The sequence below is a fragment of the Trichomonas vaginalis genome, chromosome III (genome assembly GCF_026262505.1).
Source record: "Trichomonas vaginalis G3 chromosome III, whole genome shotgun sequence".
Lineage (NCBI taxonomy): Eukaryota > Parabasalia > Trichomonadida > Trichomonadidae > Trichomonas > Trichomonas vaginalis.
The window spans coordinates 3,821,904-3,838,443 of NC_067205.1; the positions used below are offsets into that span (position 1 = coordinate 3,821,904).

At 34.3% G+C, this 16,540-nt stretch overlaps 7 protein-coding genes and 2 pseudogenes across 9 annotated transcripts, besides 2 other annotated features; 8 read left to right on the forward strand and 1 right to left on the reverse strand.

Annotated features, from left to right (window-relative positions):
- Nucleotides 1–174: part of a mobile genetic element that runs on past the window's edge.
- Nucleotides 175–1,230: 1,056 nt separating this feature from the next.
- On the forward strand, nucleotides 1,231–1,868 carry TVAGG3_0636710 (protein of unknown function, DUF4106 family; the record flags this gene model as incomplete). The annotated part of the gene is made up of 1 exon (XM_051241064.1): nucleotides 1,231–1,868. A coding segment is annotated over one exon (638 nt), but the record flags the coding sequence as incomplete, so codon positions are not given.
- A 775-nt stretch (nucleotides 1,869–2,643) lies between these two features.
- TVAGG3_0636720 (protein of unknown function, DUF4106 family) lies at nucleotides 2,644–3,171 on the forward strand (the record flags this gene model as incomplete). The annotated part of the gene is made up of 1 exon (XM_051241065.1): nucleotides 2,644–3,171. A coding segment is annotated over one exon (528 nt), but the record flags the coding sequence as incomplete, so codon positions are not given.
- An 800-nt stretch (nucleotides 3,172–3,971) lies between these two features.
- On the forward strand, nucleotides 3,972–4,424 carry TVAGG3_0636730 (protein of unknown function, DUF4106 family; the record flags this gene model as incomplete). Its single annotated transcript, XM_051241066.1, has 1 exon — nucleotides 3,972–4,424. The coding sequence occupies one exon, from the start codon at nucleotides 3,972–3,974 to the stop codon at nucleotides 4,422–4,424; it is 453 nt and encodes a 150-aa protein (XP_051087653.1).
- An 86-nt stretch (nucleotides 4,425–4,510) lies between these two features.
- Nucleotides 4,511–16,540: part of a mobile genetic element that runs on past the window's edge.
- TVAGG3_0636750 (protein of unknown function, DUF4106 family) lies at nucleotides 6,439–6,975 on the forward strand (the record flags this gene model as incomplete). The annotated part of the gene is made up of 1 exon (XM_051241067.1): nucleotides 6,439–6,975. One exon carries the CDS (start codon nucleotides 6,439–6,441, stop codon nucleotides 6,973–6,975), a length of 537 nt encoding a protein of 178 aa, XP_051087654.1.
- On the forward strand, nucleotides 7,816–8,647 carry TVAGG3_0636760 (annotated as a pseudogene). The gene has a single exon. A coding segment is annotated over exon 1 (832 nt).
- TVAGG3_0636770 (Poxvirus D5 protein-like family) lies at nucleotides 8,778–9,050 on the forward strand (the record flags this gene model as incomplete). The annotated part of the gene is made up of 1 exon (XM_051241068.1): nucleotides 8,778–9,050. One exon carries the CDS (start codon nucleotides 8,778–8,780, stop codon nucleotides 9,048–9,050), a length of 273 nt encoding a protein of 90 aa, XP_051087655.1.
- On the forward strand, nucleotides 9,116–9,505 carry TVAGG3_0636780 (protein of unknown function, DUF4108 family; the record flags this gene model as incomplete). Its single annotated transcript, XM_051241069.1, has 1 exon — nucleotides 9,116–9,505. The coding sequence occupies one exon, from the start codon at nucleotides 9,116–9,118 to the stop codon at nucleotides 9,503–9,505; it is 390 nt and encodes a 129-aa protein (XP_051087656.1).
- On the reverse strand, nucleotides 9,522–9,977 carry TVAGG3_0636790 (uncharacterized protein; the record flags this gene model as incomplete). The annotated part of the gene is made up of 1 exon (XM_051241070.1): nucleotides 9,522–9,977. The coding sequence occupies one exon, from the start codon at nucleotides 9,975–9,977 to the stop codon at nucleotides 9,522–9,524; it is 456 nt and encodes a 151-aa protein (XP_051087657.1).
- On the forward strand, nucleotides 10,014–10,887 carry TVAGG3_0636800 (annotated as a pseudogene). Its single transcript has one exon. A coding segment is annotated over exon 1 (874 nt).

Consider the following 16,540-nt stretch of genomic DNA (forward strand, 5'->3'; position numbering starts at 1 on the left):
AAAAAATTAGATGAACCTTGGCAATTAAACTTTATTAAATAATAGTTGTTTTTAAATTATATTATCATTTAATATTATTTTGATAATGAAGATTTTATTTTGCAATAATATAAACGAAATTTTTTACCTTATGAACTTTTGATGGAAATATGAAAAAAAAAAAAAAAAAAAAAAAAAAAAAAAAGGTAGTGGGGCTTCCAGGCACTTCGTGCCTTCTAGCCCTGAAGATGTTTAGTATAAATGAAGTCTTAGAGGACAAACATGACTATGAGTTTTGATATGACAAGATAGAATATGAGAGAGGTCCTATAAACCGGAGAAAGTGTTATATAAACATCTGTCATATTACTCAGAATATTATACAGAATTCAATAAAAATATATTTTAGGTGAAGAGGTGAGATTTCACCTGTTTTTTCACCTCATTTTTCACCTCTTGAATTTTCATGAATTTCATCGTAAAGACTTTGTCAAGATTTCATCGTAAAGACTTTGTCAAAACTTCATCGTAAAGACTTTGTCAAAACTTCTTCTTCGTAAATGTTTTGTCAAGACTTCTTCGTAAAATCAGACAAAAATATATTTTAGGTGAAGAGGTGAGATTTCACCTGTTTTTTCACCTAATTTTTCACCCTCTTGAATTTTCATGAAATTTACACCAAAAATATATTTTAGGTGAAGAGGTGAGATTTCACCTGTTTTTTCACCTAATTTTTCACCCTCTTGAATTTTCATGAAATTTACACCAAAAATATATTTTAGGTGAAGAGGTGAGATTTCACCTGTTTTTTCACCTAATTTTTCACCCTCTTGAATTTTCATGAAATTTACACCAAAAATATACTACTAGGGTCATTTACGAAGAAATCTCAACAAAGTCTTTACGAAGAAATCTTGACAAAGTCTTTACGAAGAAATCTCAACAAAGTCTTTACGAAGAAATCTCAACAAAACATAGACAAGAAAGTTCATGAGAAATTAGATGAAGAAGTCTTAACAAAGTCTTTACGAAGAAATTCATGAAAATTCAAGAGGTGAGAAATGAGGTGAAAAAAGAGGTGAAATCTCACCTCTTCACCTAAAATATATTTTTGGGTCATTTACGAAGAAATCTCAACAAAGTCTTTACGAAGAAGTCTTGACAAAGTCTTTACGAAGAAGTCTTAACAAAGTCTTTACGAAGAAGTCACAATAAACATCTGTCAAAAACCGCTTTTTAACTTCACTTAAAATGCCACGTAAGCTACGTAAGAATATACGTAAGAGGAAGAGAGCATTGAAACATCCAATAGTAAAACTGACACCACAACAACAGTTGCAACAACAAATGCTGAATGACCCCACTATGTTGCAACAAATGTCAAGCAACCCTATGCTTTTAAACCGAGTTGTTGGTGCACAGAGTGGAGGTTTAAGAGCGGCACTTTTAGCGAAAATGGCAGGCTATGGTGGAGCTGCAGACGGAACAGCATATAACCCTCAAAGTCAAATGAATTTGAGTTCACTCAAAAATCAAATAACAGATGTCAAAAAGTCAAACATAGACATACAGAAGCAAATAAGTGAAAACGAAAAGAAACTAGAATATGACAGACACACAAAGAAACTCAATGAGTTAAACGTAGAGAAAAAGAAGAAAGAAGAACAACTGAAAGAACTAAGTACAGAGGAATATGCGAAAAAAGTGTCAGAAAAAGCAGCAGAAGTAGCAAAAATGGAACAAGATGTTATAAATTTGAAAAACCATACTACTCAATATAAAGTACTGAAAGATGAAGAAATAAAACAAAAAGCCCTGAAGACATATATGGATAGCGATGAGTATAAAAAAGAAGTTGAAGCAAATGTAAAGGCAGAAAAACTTTTACAGTTGCAAAACCAAACCGTACAGTATGAAAACTTAGCACAAGAAAGTAAAAATAACGACGCAGCCATGCAAAAGGCAATGAAAAGCGCAGAATATATAAAAGCTAACAATGACTGGTTAGATGCCCAAGCCAACGCTAAAGCAGCCCAACTCATAGGGTCAATAAGGACAAAAATACAAGCGGATGAAGACAGTTCAAATGAAGCTTTAACAAATGCTGACTTTAAGAACGCCTTCGAAGCTCTTCATAGTAAGGTGAAACAAGTGAACGACTTCTCATCTGGAAAGAAACTGAAGTCTGAAGGTTTCGACAACGAGTTAAGAGAAGTAGCACAAAATATGACGAAAATAACAGATGCAGCAACGAGACAGGCAGTTCAAAGTGCCTATGACGCCGTTAGAGCAACTGTTGTGGAAAGTCAAGAAAAAGAGTTACAACAGACCAAAACAGACCTAGTAAATGCTTTCTTAAAAACGAAAAGTCAGGTAGGACATTACGCTGCAGATGGAACATATGTGCCAGCTGGTGGAACTTATATACCACCAAACCCTCCAAGAGAAGCACCTGCACCAGGACTACCTAGAACATTTACATCGTCACATGGACACAGACACAGGCATGCACCACAACAACAACCAACAGTTCAAAATCCAACACAACAACCAACACAACAACCAGCACAGCAACCAACAGTTCAAAACCCTGCACAACAACAACCACAAACAGAGCAAGGACATAAAAGAAGTAGAGAACAAGGAAACCAAGAATTCTTAAAAATGCTTAAAGAAGAGTGTGGTTTCCCAGATACTGTTGACTTTAGTGACAGATATAAAGAAGCTATTGGAAAGTTCAAGGATGGAAATACTGACCCGAACCTATTTAGCTTTATGGCTCAGCACCAAAACGGATATAATCTCAAACCTGGAAAATACAAGCTCGCTAAGGGATATGATTTAATAGCATATCATCCAAATGACATGGATGAATTTACTCCGAGATATTTGATGTCAGAGCTAAATGACAATTCAACTTTCGTCATGAAACGCGTAAAAAATAGAGACGGAACGAAAGAACAAAAGCTTATGAATGCGGATGACGTAGATAGGGAAATTGTTGAAAACGGTCTCGGAATATATGAAATGCCAGCAGATGAGGTACAAGAAACTCCACAGGAAGAAGTTCAGATACAACCAGACATGGAAGAAATAGTTCAGCAACAACAGCTAGAAGAGCCTGAAGGAAACGAACAAGTCACTCCTTTGGAAACTAACTTCACAGAACTAGATGAAGATTTGGAACAGCCGAAAAATCTTGACCCTCAACAAGAGCATGAGGTGAATATGGAATCTTTCCAAGAGTCTAAAAAAAATTCGGCTGACATAGTAGAAGAATATCGAAAAATGTTTGCCGACATACAAAAGACTCCAGCACCAGATGAAAATATCCAGCATAGAATGGAAGTACTGAAAGAAAATGTACACAAATACAACAACCCTTTTTACTTACGAGCATTTAACGTTCAATCTTCGGATGAACTCGGTGAAAATAAAAGGTTAAATTTCAAGAAAACATATAGAAATGAAACATTGTTTAAAGTTCATTCAGAACCTAGCCAAGATGGAAACAAACCTACTTTTGTTTCTGCAGACGATGGAACTACAATGAGATGGGGTCATAAAGCTAATCCAGATAGGTGGTTCATAAACTTACAACCACAATTCCAAGAAGTTGTAGACGCAATGGAAGTGAATGGTGAACCAGATGTAGCTGGTATTTTAAGCGCGGCTTTAATGCCATTGAAAGATATGAAAGATGCAGATATTTTGAACCAGTATGAAATGAACATGGCTGATGGAAATATAACACCTGACGTTCTAGAACATTTATCTCATACACAGAACCATAAAGATGGTATATTTGGTGAAGAGTTTAGAAAGAAAGTTAGGGAGAGATAGAAGGAAGAGAACCTATTGTACATGACCTTGCAAACGAAAGTTTGCAAAATGTCATAAAAACTTACTTTGCAGACAATGAACCGAGAAGGGATGAATATTTAAGAAAACTCAAATGGACAGTACCAAATGAAATGTTAGTATTGAAAAACATGTTCCTTGACAAAATAAAACCAACTACAGAAATAAACGACGCAAGACTGAAAGATTGGGTAGAAGCTTTCCCATTCACAAAAGATATAGTTGGTAACATGGAAAGAAAACCAGAATGGCTACAAAAACATATATTTGGAAACGAGCTTATTCCATATGGACAGGCACTGTTTGAAGAGCTTGAACCGGAAACTCAGGACAGAGTCATGCAAACAATAAGCGACGACTCAAATACAGACTATGACAAACTCTTTCTAGGATATAGGTTACCTGAGATGGGCGACCAGAGCCAAAAGGCAAAAAGGACATGGAAAATTTGCAACATACTAGATGAACATAATGCAAAGATGCAACAACTTCAAGCAGAGGGCAATGAAGGAAAAAGAAGAGTTAAAAACTCAGTCAGGAAGAAAGTAAAGCTTGGTCGGAGTGGGTTCTATTATGACATATAAATCCAACTATTCTATATTTTTACTCATATGAAATGTACGCCGCTCAGAATATAACGCCAACAGTTTTGGATGCTATGAATGGAAATGTTTCCGAATGGTATAACGAATGCGATAATGCCATTAGAAGGTCAGAAATAGTTCCTGGAACTTACGAATATACAACTGCTGTTTCTTATGGAAACGTAGGTGAGTTTGGAGAAGGTTCTTCAACAACAGTAGATATTGCTTGCGACAGGTTTCATATAATTTCTATTGACAACTCTTTCTTATACGTGGAACAAGACATTGAAATAAAACCTTCTGCCAAGTTGTCTGACAAGAAAGGTTGCAATGGAATTTTCTATGTCGGATACCAATATGCTCCAGAAGTTTTCATGGGATATAAGATATATTCTAACTCTGACTTAGTTCAAACAGTAACATGGGCAAACTATGAATGGTTCGCTTTGAGAAACTCAGTACAACCACAAGCTAGAGAACAAACAGACCAGTATGCAACTATTGAGAAAATAAGAAGACTTGACCCTAACGTTCCAGGAGTTTATGTTAACCTTTCTGGTTCAGATGGAAATGCTGTCACTAAAGTAAAACTGAAACTTAGAGTTCCTTTGTCATCTTTCCTCATCTTCAGGTTTTTAAGATACTTGCCAAACTGGGCAGGAAAAATTTCTATTGAACTTACTCCAAGCAAAAATAACTTAGTCATTGCACCAACGCAAGACCCATTCACTCTTACAGACGTAAAGGGAGCAAATCAAACGTCATTCGCCGAATTTTGCAAAGACAAAGTTGACTTAGACTTTGGTTTCTCAAACTTCAACACTGAAGTAAACTATTATTTCAATGCTGCTGGAGATGCTTGGGACCCAGTTAAGTTCACATGCGAAAAGTTTGAATGCAAGAGAATAGAAAGCAGACTTGCAGTCTATATGTTGGACCCAGATATTTCAAATGCTTTAGCTGCCAAATATATTGCAGTTCCACTTATGTTCCCTATACACCAAATATCTGTCAAAGACTTTGCAGGTGAAGTTGGAAACCAAAGTGCTGACCCAGGTGCAAGAACAGATATTGCCTTAACAACTGCAATGAAACATGCAGATACTATGTTTGTTCTTTTCAGACGAACTATAAATGACTATTCTTGCTTCTACAACCCTGGTATTAAATACCATATAAACATAGATGGCAAATACTATCCAAGAGAAGAATATTCTACAGTTGAGGATATGAGGTCATACAACTTGACATTAGATGCTATGAACTTTAACAACAACTTCACAACAACCATTAACCCTGAAATGCAAAGTTCTATTATGCCATATGTGAAAGTATGGACCCATACAGGAGTCAAAAAACTCAATATACAAATGGAGACCGTTCAAACTTTTGGCTTGGCATTCCATTTGCTGACTCAGAAGACTTTATGGGTGGTATTTCAACTGTTGGTACTGTACAAATACAATATACTGGTGACAGAGACGGTCCATATGAACTGAGAGCAAAGAAGTTTACAAAACCAATAGCACTTTTCACGGAAGATGCTCTTTTGAAGATTCGTTCGATGAAACCTGCTGGGGCTCCTCAGATTGGCATAACGACAGCTTCCATCGAGCAGATTTTGGCAGCAGGTCAGTAAGTTGTTCTTGAACTGACTTCTCTCCGTCAAATATTGACAGTACGCCAGTTTTGACATAAATTGTATTATAAACTTTCCTTTAGAAATATCGGTCAGTTTTGTTGTTATATTTTTGTCAACGTCAAGAACTTTCACCATTTCAGTTATACCAACTTTCTTTGCTTTATGAAAATATTTAGGTTCAGCAAAGACTGCTATTCTATAACATTTTCCATTGTTTGTGTAAAGAACTATTCTGTCAATGAACTTGTATTGTTTGTGTGTGTAAACTTTGTTCTGCTTCAATTCGAAGAGATACTCGAATACGTCCATCTTTTTATTCTAAGTAAAATGTCATTTCCGAAAAATAGAAGCGTGAGTGTTTCAAAAGGTTTAATGGCGGTGGCAGATGTGAAGTTAAATTCACCAACTCAAACAAACAGTCAAAGTGTTGTTGTCAATGTCAAAGAAAGAGATGTTGAAGTGGGGAAACCATACGAAGACGAAGATGGTATAACAATAGTTCCTGTAAAAGAACAACCAACATACCCTGAAGTTAGCAGAGACTTAAGTTCTGTTGCAGATATTCGAAACGACTACCAACAACTTAAAGACAAACTTAAAACTCAGGAGAAGATTTGTCAAGCTTTGGGTATAATGTTAAACTTGGTTGAGCACAACCCTGTAAAAGTGAACTCATATGTCATCGCACCTCATGAAGTTTTGAAAGAACTATTGAAACTTTTGACAGAGGCAGACGATATAAACATCAAAGAAATAGAACCCGACATTGCTTGCTGTGGTGTTTCATATAATGTCATTGACAAGATATACGTTATGAAAGGAGGTGAAACGTTGAACTTAAAATATAGTTTCCCAGACGTCATAAAAATATTTGACGACCACAACATTTCATTAAAATTTACTTGCTAAGTAAATGGCAGAAGACATAGTGGTTTATACTATTACGACTAAAAACCCTGAGTCATATAATTCTATAACAACAAACTTACAAAGTCCTCAAGGACGATATTGTAAACTAACCTTAAACACAATGACGACTAAAGCCTGTTTTGCTCTTTTGACACCAGAAGACTTTGTTGTTGTGAATGGTAAAAAATACTTCTTTGAAGATACTTACTCAGATATACCACCAACAGGTTTTGTTGACTTATTTAATACTTTAAGGACGGATGTAACATGTGCTGCAACTAGAGCAGGTTTCATTATGTTTGGATGTCCGACCGAGTTTAGTATAAACGATATGAGCTATAATACAAAACTTATATCTGGTTTTTACTACCAACAGTTTCCTATAACAGGAAAAGGTGTCATACAAGGAATGTCTGTTCCATTGACTTTAAGTACACCTATTTTATATATTGTTTCAAACTTAGGTTCAAAGTGCTATTCGAATGTCGACAGAAACTACTATGACCAAAAGATACTCATGCGTATAAACAACACTTTCTCTGCTGGTTTGCCTATTGTTCATTCGAATGCAGAGTTTTCAGCTTTAGTGAACTCAAACACTTTAGCAAACATAAACTTAACCTTAGTTGACGCAAACTTTGTTCCTGTAAAACTTTTATGTCCTATGTATTTGTCAATGACGGCAGAAAGTTTCGAATTGGAAGATGCAACTGGTGAAAGTATTGTATTACAAGAACAACTTCAACAACAAATAGCTCAAGAACAACAAATGCAACAAATGGAACAAATGCAACAACAAAGTCAAGAATAAAAAAAATATATTTTTTTATTTTTATAAAAATGTACAGAATAGATGTTTCAGATTTTTATGACTTCCAAGCATTCAGAAATATGTGTCCATTTCGAGACTATAACAAAGCAGTCGAGAATTTGAAACGTTTAGTCATTTATGTTGACTCTGCCCAGAATGTTATGTCATGAAAGAATGGGATGTTGTCTTTAACAAACCAAGAGCAACAATAGTTTCAGAACAAGAATGTAGACAGAAACTTAAGAAAATAAAAGTCGTACAAGTTGGAATGAAGATGTTAGATGCTTGGGATATCTTATTGTCAAAGTTAGAAGATTTTTCAGTTCGAGGTATAAAGTTTTATACACCTTCTCCAAACTTCTATTCTATCTTCACTGGATATAAATATGAACAAGTAGAATGGAAAGAAAATATTATAGAAGCTTGGTTAGACCATGTCAAAGAAATTATATGCAATGGAAACGAAAGAGTCTATGAGTATATCTTATGTTGGTTTGCAAACATCTTACAACATCCAAGTGCTAAAAATGAAACTGCTCTCATTATAATTGGAAAACAAGGAACAGGTAAGAACACTTTCTTTACAGATATTTTGTGCAAACTGTTAGAGGGCTATTCGAACCCGAATATGACAAACTTAGAAAACATCTGCGGTAAATTTAACTCCTCAATAGAGAATATGAAACTTATAGTATGTAACGAACTTCAAAGTATAGATACAACAAAGGTTTTAAACTCAGATGCTTTGAAGAGTCTTATAACAGACAAAGTTGGAGTTGTTGAAAGAAAATATAAAGACCAAAGAGTTTGTGAAAATGTTGCAAATTTCATTATGGTTTCAAACAACGCCGTTCCGATGAAGTTAGAAAGTTCTGACAGAAGATATGTAGTTGTCAGAACGTCAGATTCTCATATGCAAGATACAGAATATTTTGACGCTTTGTCAGAAACTTTGACATCTGACTTTTACAACCACTTGTTCTCATATTTTATGACATTAGATATTTCTAAGTTCAATCCAAGACAAATTCCACATACCGAAGAAAGACAAACATTGTTAGAAGCAAACAAGAGTGTTTATGAACTGTTTATAGATGAGACTAACTTTGAGTGTTTGGATGAAAGGTCATTGTACGATGAATATAAACAATATTGCCAAGAGTATGGTTATATGACAGCGTCTAAACGAACATTCTTGGCAAATGTCAAAAATCTTTTAGATGTTCAGAACGGCGTATATACAAAGAAAAATTTTTCTGAGTAAATTTAAAAAAAATATTTTTTTATCCGATAGAAAAGATGACGAAATATATTTCAGTCAACAAATATATGTCAGGACTTAAAGAAGAACTAGACCCATTCGCTTATTTGAATGTTTACTTCTACCATTTTGAAAAGTCTACATTTGACAAAGTTTGGAACATCGAGCCTGTTAAGTTTGCTATTGTGACTAAAAATGGTGCGAAATTTGAAGACTTAGACATAGAAGGTTTGTTAGCAGTCAAAGAAAATTTTGACAGAAGGTTTTCAAACCTTAAAGAAGGCAAAGCATACAAACTTGTTATACCTTATGAACCAAAGAAAGCAGACGACTATGAATATTATGAGTCTAAGATAGTTGAAGTTCAAGGTAAATTGGGTAAAAAGATTTTAGAGTCTAAACCAGTGTTTGCTCCTAAAGAGGAAGAGAACATTGACATTGACCCAGAAATGTTCTAAAAATAAAATTTTATTTTTACATGTCATATCTCACCTTCTCTGGAACTGGTTCAGGTTCTTTCTTCTCTTCTTCTACTTTCTTTTCTTTCTTTTCTCTCTTCTTCTTCTTTTCTGGTGGAGTTATGTCAAATTTCTCCGAACCATATTTATGTAAAAGTTCTTTGTCCTTTAATAGCTCTTCTATTCTGTTTTCTATTTCATCTTCAAGAACAGCGCATGTGCCTTCTTTGCATTCTAAGAACTTTTGTTGGACTTCATCTTTCCAAGAGGCGTCATCTCTGTCAACAAGTCTGTCATTGACAAACTTAAAGACTTCTCTGCCTAATGTTTTATGGTTCTTGTCATATTCCCAGAAACAGAACTTTAGAACAAATTCACCTTTCTTGTTTACACTATGTAAGATTTTATGGTCGACAGATGTTTTGCTGTCGAAAAGTTTGTCTCGAATATAGATAGCGAAATCGCTAGACATTTTCAAAAAGATAAAAATTTTAATTTTTCTAAAAATATGTTAGAAAAAAAGTTTGCTGACATTGACAAGAAATTTGAGAATGTTTTAAACAAGAACAAGAGGAAGTTAGAAAATGCTCAGATAAAACCCATACATGACAAGTTCTTATTTGCTCAGAATGGTATAACAGGTCTAATCGCACCACCTGGGTCGGGTAAGACTTTCACTTATCTTAAAATGGCTGCACAACAACAAGAACTAGATGAGAAGAACCCATTCTATGAGTTAGTTGTCATTTGTAGTACTTCTGGTCAATTCGACCAAACCGTCAATTCGTTCAAAGATATTATAAAAAAGTCTAAGTTAGTATGTATAAAAGACTCTGAGTTGTTAGATTGGATAAAGAAGTACCAAAGAAGAGTTTTGAAGTACAATGCTATAAATGAGTATGTCAATTCGAGTTTAAAGACCCAAATGAGGAAATGCAGAGAATATTAGAGAAGAAACACTTCAGAAACAAACAGAAAGAGATAGAATACATTTCGAAGAAATTGCAATCTTACGATTGGAAGACTTACCCTCATAGGTGTCTTCTTATCTTAGATGACTTTGCTTCTCATCCTTTGTTAAAGAACAGAGAACAGACATGTGTCGAATTCTTAAGAAGCTCAGACACTTTAACATCTCAGTTGTCATTTGTGTACAGACAGCCAAGAGTTTAAGTAAGGATGTAAAGAGAATACTTACTGACATTGTACTTTTCCCCGGATTGTCCGAAGACGATTTCATGGAACTTATGAAAGAGTCCATGGCAGGTAAGTTTGACAGACATGAACTATGGGAGAAGTACAAAGTCATACAAGACCCTCATACTTCTTTCAGAATTCATATCTACGCGAACAAAGTTCAAATTGTAAAAAGTCAAGCTTGAAAAATGTAAGTGTTTGAGTCTTAGTCTGTTGTGGTGCTGGGGCTGTCGGTTCTTCTGGCTTTGGAAGACATTCAGGAAGAGGAACGTCGGACATTCGTTTGTGTCCTGTCGGAAGGAAGAACTTTTCCTGTTGTCGGGAAATTTTTTTCCAGTTGTCGGGAAATTTTTTTCCAGTTGTCGGGAAAAATTTTTCCAGTTGTCGGGAAAAAAGTTCTCAATTTTCGAAAATTTGAATGGTTTACGGACGAACAACAGGAAATTTTTTTCCAGTTGTCAGGAAATTTTTTTCCAGTTGTCAGGAAATTTTTTTCTTGTTGGAAGGAAGGACTTGGAATGTTGGAAGGAAGGACTCGGAATGCCAGAAGGATTTGACAAGACAATTTACCATCTAGAGCTACCTGAGCCATCTGAAGTCAAGACCAAAAATAAATGGTTCATTTACTCTGCTTGTTTGAAGTTGTCAAAATACTCTGTTATTTTTTCCTTTAACAATGGCAAATCTTCTTTGAAGGTAAGTATTGTACAACCTTTAATATCATAGTGTGTTTGAGGTAAAGTATCTTGAACTATTTGTTTCACATCTTCATTTGGGGTCATTGAAATCGGTAAGTTTTCGCGATAGAACCAATTTCTGTCAGATTTGTAAATCTTTAAATTTAGCAAGGTCCGTAAAGCTTTTGTTGTTTCTTCTGACTAAATGCAACATAACCATTCTTGTCTTCTTTCCATTTTCCATTCTTCAGTGTGAATCTATACTTATAGTTCTTTTTTTCTTTGGTACCGAACGTGGTATTCTTTTCTGTATGTTTTTTTTTGCTTCAATGACCTTCATCTTTTGCTTGAAGTTTCTTTTCATCTCTTCACGTTTCTTGTCTATGAATTTCATCTAACATCATGAAAAATATACAAGCGTAACGAGGTGAAGCCCACTTGCTTACAGCATTTACTAAAAGTCTAATGAACATAATATCCTTTTCAAACTATTTGGCCAAATTTTTACGATTTCGTACGGAATATCGTTCCTCGGTTTTCGAGGAACGCAAACATTATGAGGAATTTTCTAAGTTCTTTTGCCTGCTGTTTTCAAACAATGATATGCTTGCTTTGTAGAACGAGAGCTGTCAAAATACTTTGCATTGTACATATCGTCTTTTGACCGAACGATGAGACGTAACTGTTTGTTATTTGTATGTACTTCATTTCTTCATTTATGGTCTTCATGAACGATAGACAGTTGTTGTGTTCTCTGATGTTGACATATCTGTCTTTAAAATACAAAATAAAAAAAATATTTTATAAAAATAGCGTTATTTTCTATCTTGTATAAAAGACCAAAAATAACGCTTTACATGTATTTTTTCAGCAACTTTCGTACGAAGAGTCTGTAAAATATACCAAGCATAGCGAGGCGAAGCCCACATTGGCTATTGAACTAACTAGGAACTTATGAACATATATCCTTTTAGATGTGATGGTAAGTTTTGTCTGTCTTGGTACATCTTTTTAAGTTCTACATGTTCAAACTCACTGAGGAGTTCATGAGTGCTATTAATTCAAACACGTCTTGTGGTTTTTAGTATCTGGAGCAAAACATGTGTCAAAATACTTTGCATTTGGTACATGTCATCTTTGACCGAACGAATGAGACGGAGTTGTTTGTTAAACTGTATGTAACTCATATTCTTCATTTATGGCTTCATGAACGATACAGTTTTTGTGTCTCTGATGTTGACATATCTGTCTTTACATACAAAATAAAAAAAATATTTTATAAAAACTAGCGTTATTTTTTCTGTTCTTAAGGAAATTCATGAATTTTGGTCCATTTTTTTCAGCAAAAATTTATTTTAGGTGAAGAGGTGAGATTTCACTGTTTTTTCACCTCTTTTTTCACCTCATGTTTTCATGATTTCATCGTAAATGTTTTTGTCAGACTTCTTCGTATTGTTTTGTCAAGACTTTTCGTATATGTTTTGTCAAGACTTTCTTCGTATATGTTTTGTCAAGACTTAATCGTATATGTTTGTCAAGACTTTAATTCGTCAATGAGTGTAAACAAGACAAAATATATTTTTAGGGTAGAAGGGTATATCTACCCCGTTTTCTACCTCATTTCTACCCATATGTCCTTACTGAAAAAGTATGTGTTCCATATGTCATTTTACTCAGAATTTTATACAGAGATTTCAATAAAAATATTTTAGGGTGAAGAGGTGAAGATCACCTCTTTTTTCACCTCTTTTTTTCACCTGTTATTTTATAAGCGTTTTACATGAATTGTTATGATGTATATTTGAAAATCCTAAACCAATTTCGTAGCTTCTATTTCTTCTGTCAGTACATCGAATGTTTTAACGATACCGAAGTTTCTTATATTCTTCTTTGAGTCAGATAGAAGGAAATCGTCAGCAGTTGGATGTTTTTGTTCAGAATATCTAACATGTTCTCATTTATCTTTCTGCTGGTTTTCTGCTTCTTTCTTTAAGTCAGCATAGTCGTTTCGCATACGTTTTATCTCTTTGACGGAGTAGTTTTATTTCCTCATTGCAGCTTTTACATTTTGAAACATTGCGGGTTCATTTTTAGCATTGTACATTGAAATCTTACCTGCTAGTATGACTAAGGCGTCAATGGTTTTCTTAACTCAAAAGTTGCGGGTTTTATTGTTCATTCCATACTTCCTCTTATATCTTTATCTCTTATTTGCCATACACATATTGCAAACTAACGAAACAAAGTTGTCGTAGGTCTAAACTCCCAGATTGTATATGTCAGAGATGTTTCTTTATATCCATAATCGCGAATCTTGTCCATGTTGTGGTTGCAATGAAATCAAGAACTCATAGTTACCTTTCGTATGAACTTCTTTATTTCTACTGAGTCATTGCTTTGCACTCTCTATTTCATGAATTCTGGAATAGTGAGTTTTTTTTGTTGATTTCAGGAAGTTTAGGTAAATGGTCAATAATATCCTGCATTTCATAAGATACTGTATTTTGTTTCATCTTTCGCACTACAGTCTAAATTACTTGTTTAAAAGTTCTTGCTTTATTCTCTGGATTTTTGTTTCGAAAGTATATGGAAAAGGAATGAAGCTTTTTCAATCTCTACTAACATTGAATTTGGGTTCATGACTAACGGTTGGTGCTGTTTTGCTACATGTTCTTACTAAAAATAAAAAATATTTTTTTAAAAAAACAACTTTATTTTTATTTCGGGAAAATCAAGAGGGTGAAAAAACAGGTGAAAAAAAGAGGTGAATCTCACCTCTTCACCTAAAATATATTTTTTGTCTGATTTACGCCATTACGATGAAGTTATCGACAACATTTACGTTCATGTTGACAAAACATTTACGTATGAATCATGAAATTCAAGAGGGTGAAAAAAACAGGTGAAAAAGAGGTGAAATCTCACCTCTTCACCTAAAATATATTTTTGTCTGAATTCAGCAACAAAATGGTTCATTTACTGCACAATATTTTGTACACAAACGAACCCAAACTTTTAACTTCTTTCTGCAGCTTCTAATGCTATCTTAGCGAGTTCATATTCTCTAAATTCTCTCTTTAATCTTCTTGTTCCACATTGTGCTAGTTCGTAGGAGAATTCTCTATAACCTGTAACATATCTTCCGTTCATGTTCTATTTGTTTTCATGCATATTTTCAACTTCTTCTTTCGAACAAAGGTATGTTGCATTTTCCACTGTATCTTCAACGTATACATCTTCATCTAACTTTCTCTGAACTTTCTTGTCTATAGGAGTCCAGAATTTTCCAACTGCTATACAATATTTTGGAGAAGGCCACATTGCTATATAGTTTTAACAAGTCTTGGTCTACATACGTTCCTCTAACCTTTTGATTTCATCAGGAATTCCTGCATGATTTTGTATACAAAAGCAACCCGCGGAATTCGCGGATTGGTATATTTCACAAATGCCGTTAATTACTCTTCCAGGACCTTATTTTCCAACAACTTCTAAAGTCTTTCCCAAACTGCTGACACATATTGTATGCATTAATATAACCTTCCTTGTCTCTACGTAGACTTCATACATTAAGTCCTTTGTGAATGTTTCGCCATTAGATTTGTCGTGACGTTTTTGCTTCGACTTTCATATGTTCTTACAATAAAAAAAAAATTTTTTTGTGGGACGTCGGACATTCGATTTATGGCTTAACCGTCGGACCACAACGATAAAATCTCAAAAACATATACGATGAGTCTCAACAAAACATTTAACGATGAAGTTCTTAACAAAATAATATTTACGATGAATGCTAATATTCCTGTGTTGTTGTCAAATGTCATGTTGTTCACACTTTTTTCAAAAAGATGTTAGGTTGACCGAGTGACCATGGTCGCCTAAAATATATTTTTCTATACTTAAGGAAATTCATTGAAAATTCACCTGTGAATTTTGTATAAAAAGCAACCGCTGTTTTCCGCGGGTTGGTTATTCTTCACAAAATGCTTGTTTTGAGTCGAGCACTTTTTGCTCACCTTTTTTCAACCGAAAACGTCATTTTGTTCGAATTCAGCACTTTTCCGTAGTTATATATGACAACATTCGGGATGAAATTTCTCATCTGACTATAGTCCTACAGCGTTTGTAAAGATATAGTCTAACGGTTTTGTACTCCTGCTACTTTTGTTTCTTTGTTTTTCAACTGAAGCATTTAATATATGTAAAATATTACTGTTTAAAATGGTATGTCCACTTATGCTTCTTGAATTTGTTAAGAAGTATTTTAACGTGTTTTCATCTTATCTCTAGTGTTTATTAAAGCATAAGCCTTCTTAGTAAAACATACTTGTAACATTTCCTATAGTTTACGCCAGTATAAAAGTAAAGAGTCCTGTTATCTATCGCTATAGTAGATACTCAAAAGTATGCTTGCCATAGTCTGTAATTTCAACATTGCTCATCTTCTAGTTCGTCGACAAATTCGATACAATATATCTCCAAATTTGCCTCTGTTCTTATTGTTTCAGAACGAGTGAGACCAGCGTAAGTTTTCAAGTTATTGTCCGTTCTTATACGGTATTATGTGGTCTACAAGAGGTAAATTGTTAGGATCCGGTATAAAATGAGATTGCAAATGACAATATTTTTAAAATAGTTTTTTCCACCCATCTCATCATAGACTATCGTCATTCGCTCCCATCCGCTTTAAAACTCTTTTTGTCTTTTTGTTTTTCATGATTCAAAATGACTCACAAAGTGAATTTCAATATTTCTATTAACAAACAAGTTTCCCAACGGTCTTCTCCACAAATCTCAGCACGTAATTTCAAATAAAATAAAAAAAAATATTATTTTTATTGTTGAGTATTTTTTTATTCTTGACTTTGTTGTTGCATTTGTTCCATTTGTTTTGCATTTGTGTTGAAGTTGTCTTGTAGTACAATACTTTCACCAGTTGCTCTTCCAATTCGAAACTTTCTGCGTCATTGAAAATACACATAGGACAATAAAAGTTTTACAAGGAACAAGTTTGCGTCGACTAATGTCAACGTTTGTTTGCTAAAGTGTTTGAGTTCACTAAAGCTGAAAACTCTGCATTCGAATGAACAATAGGCAAACCAGCGAGAGTGTTGTTTATACGCATGAGTATCTTTTGGTCATAAGTGTTTCTGTCGACATT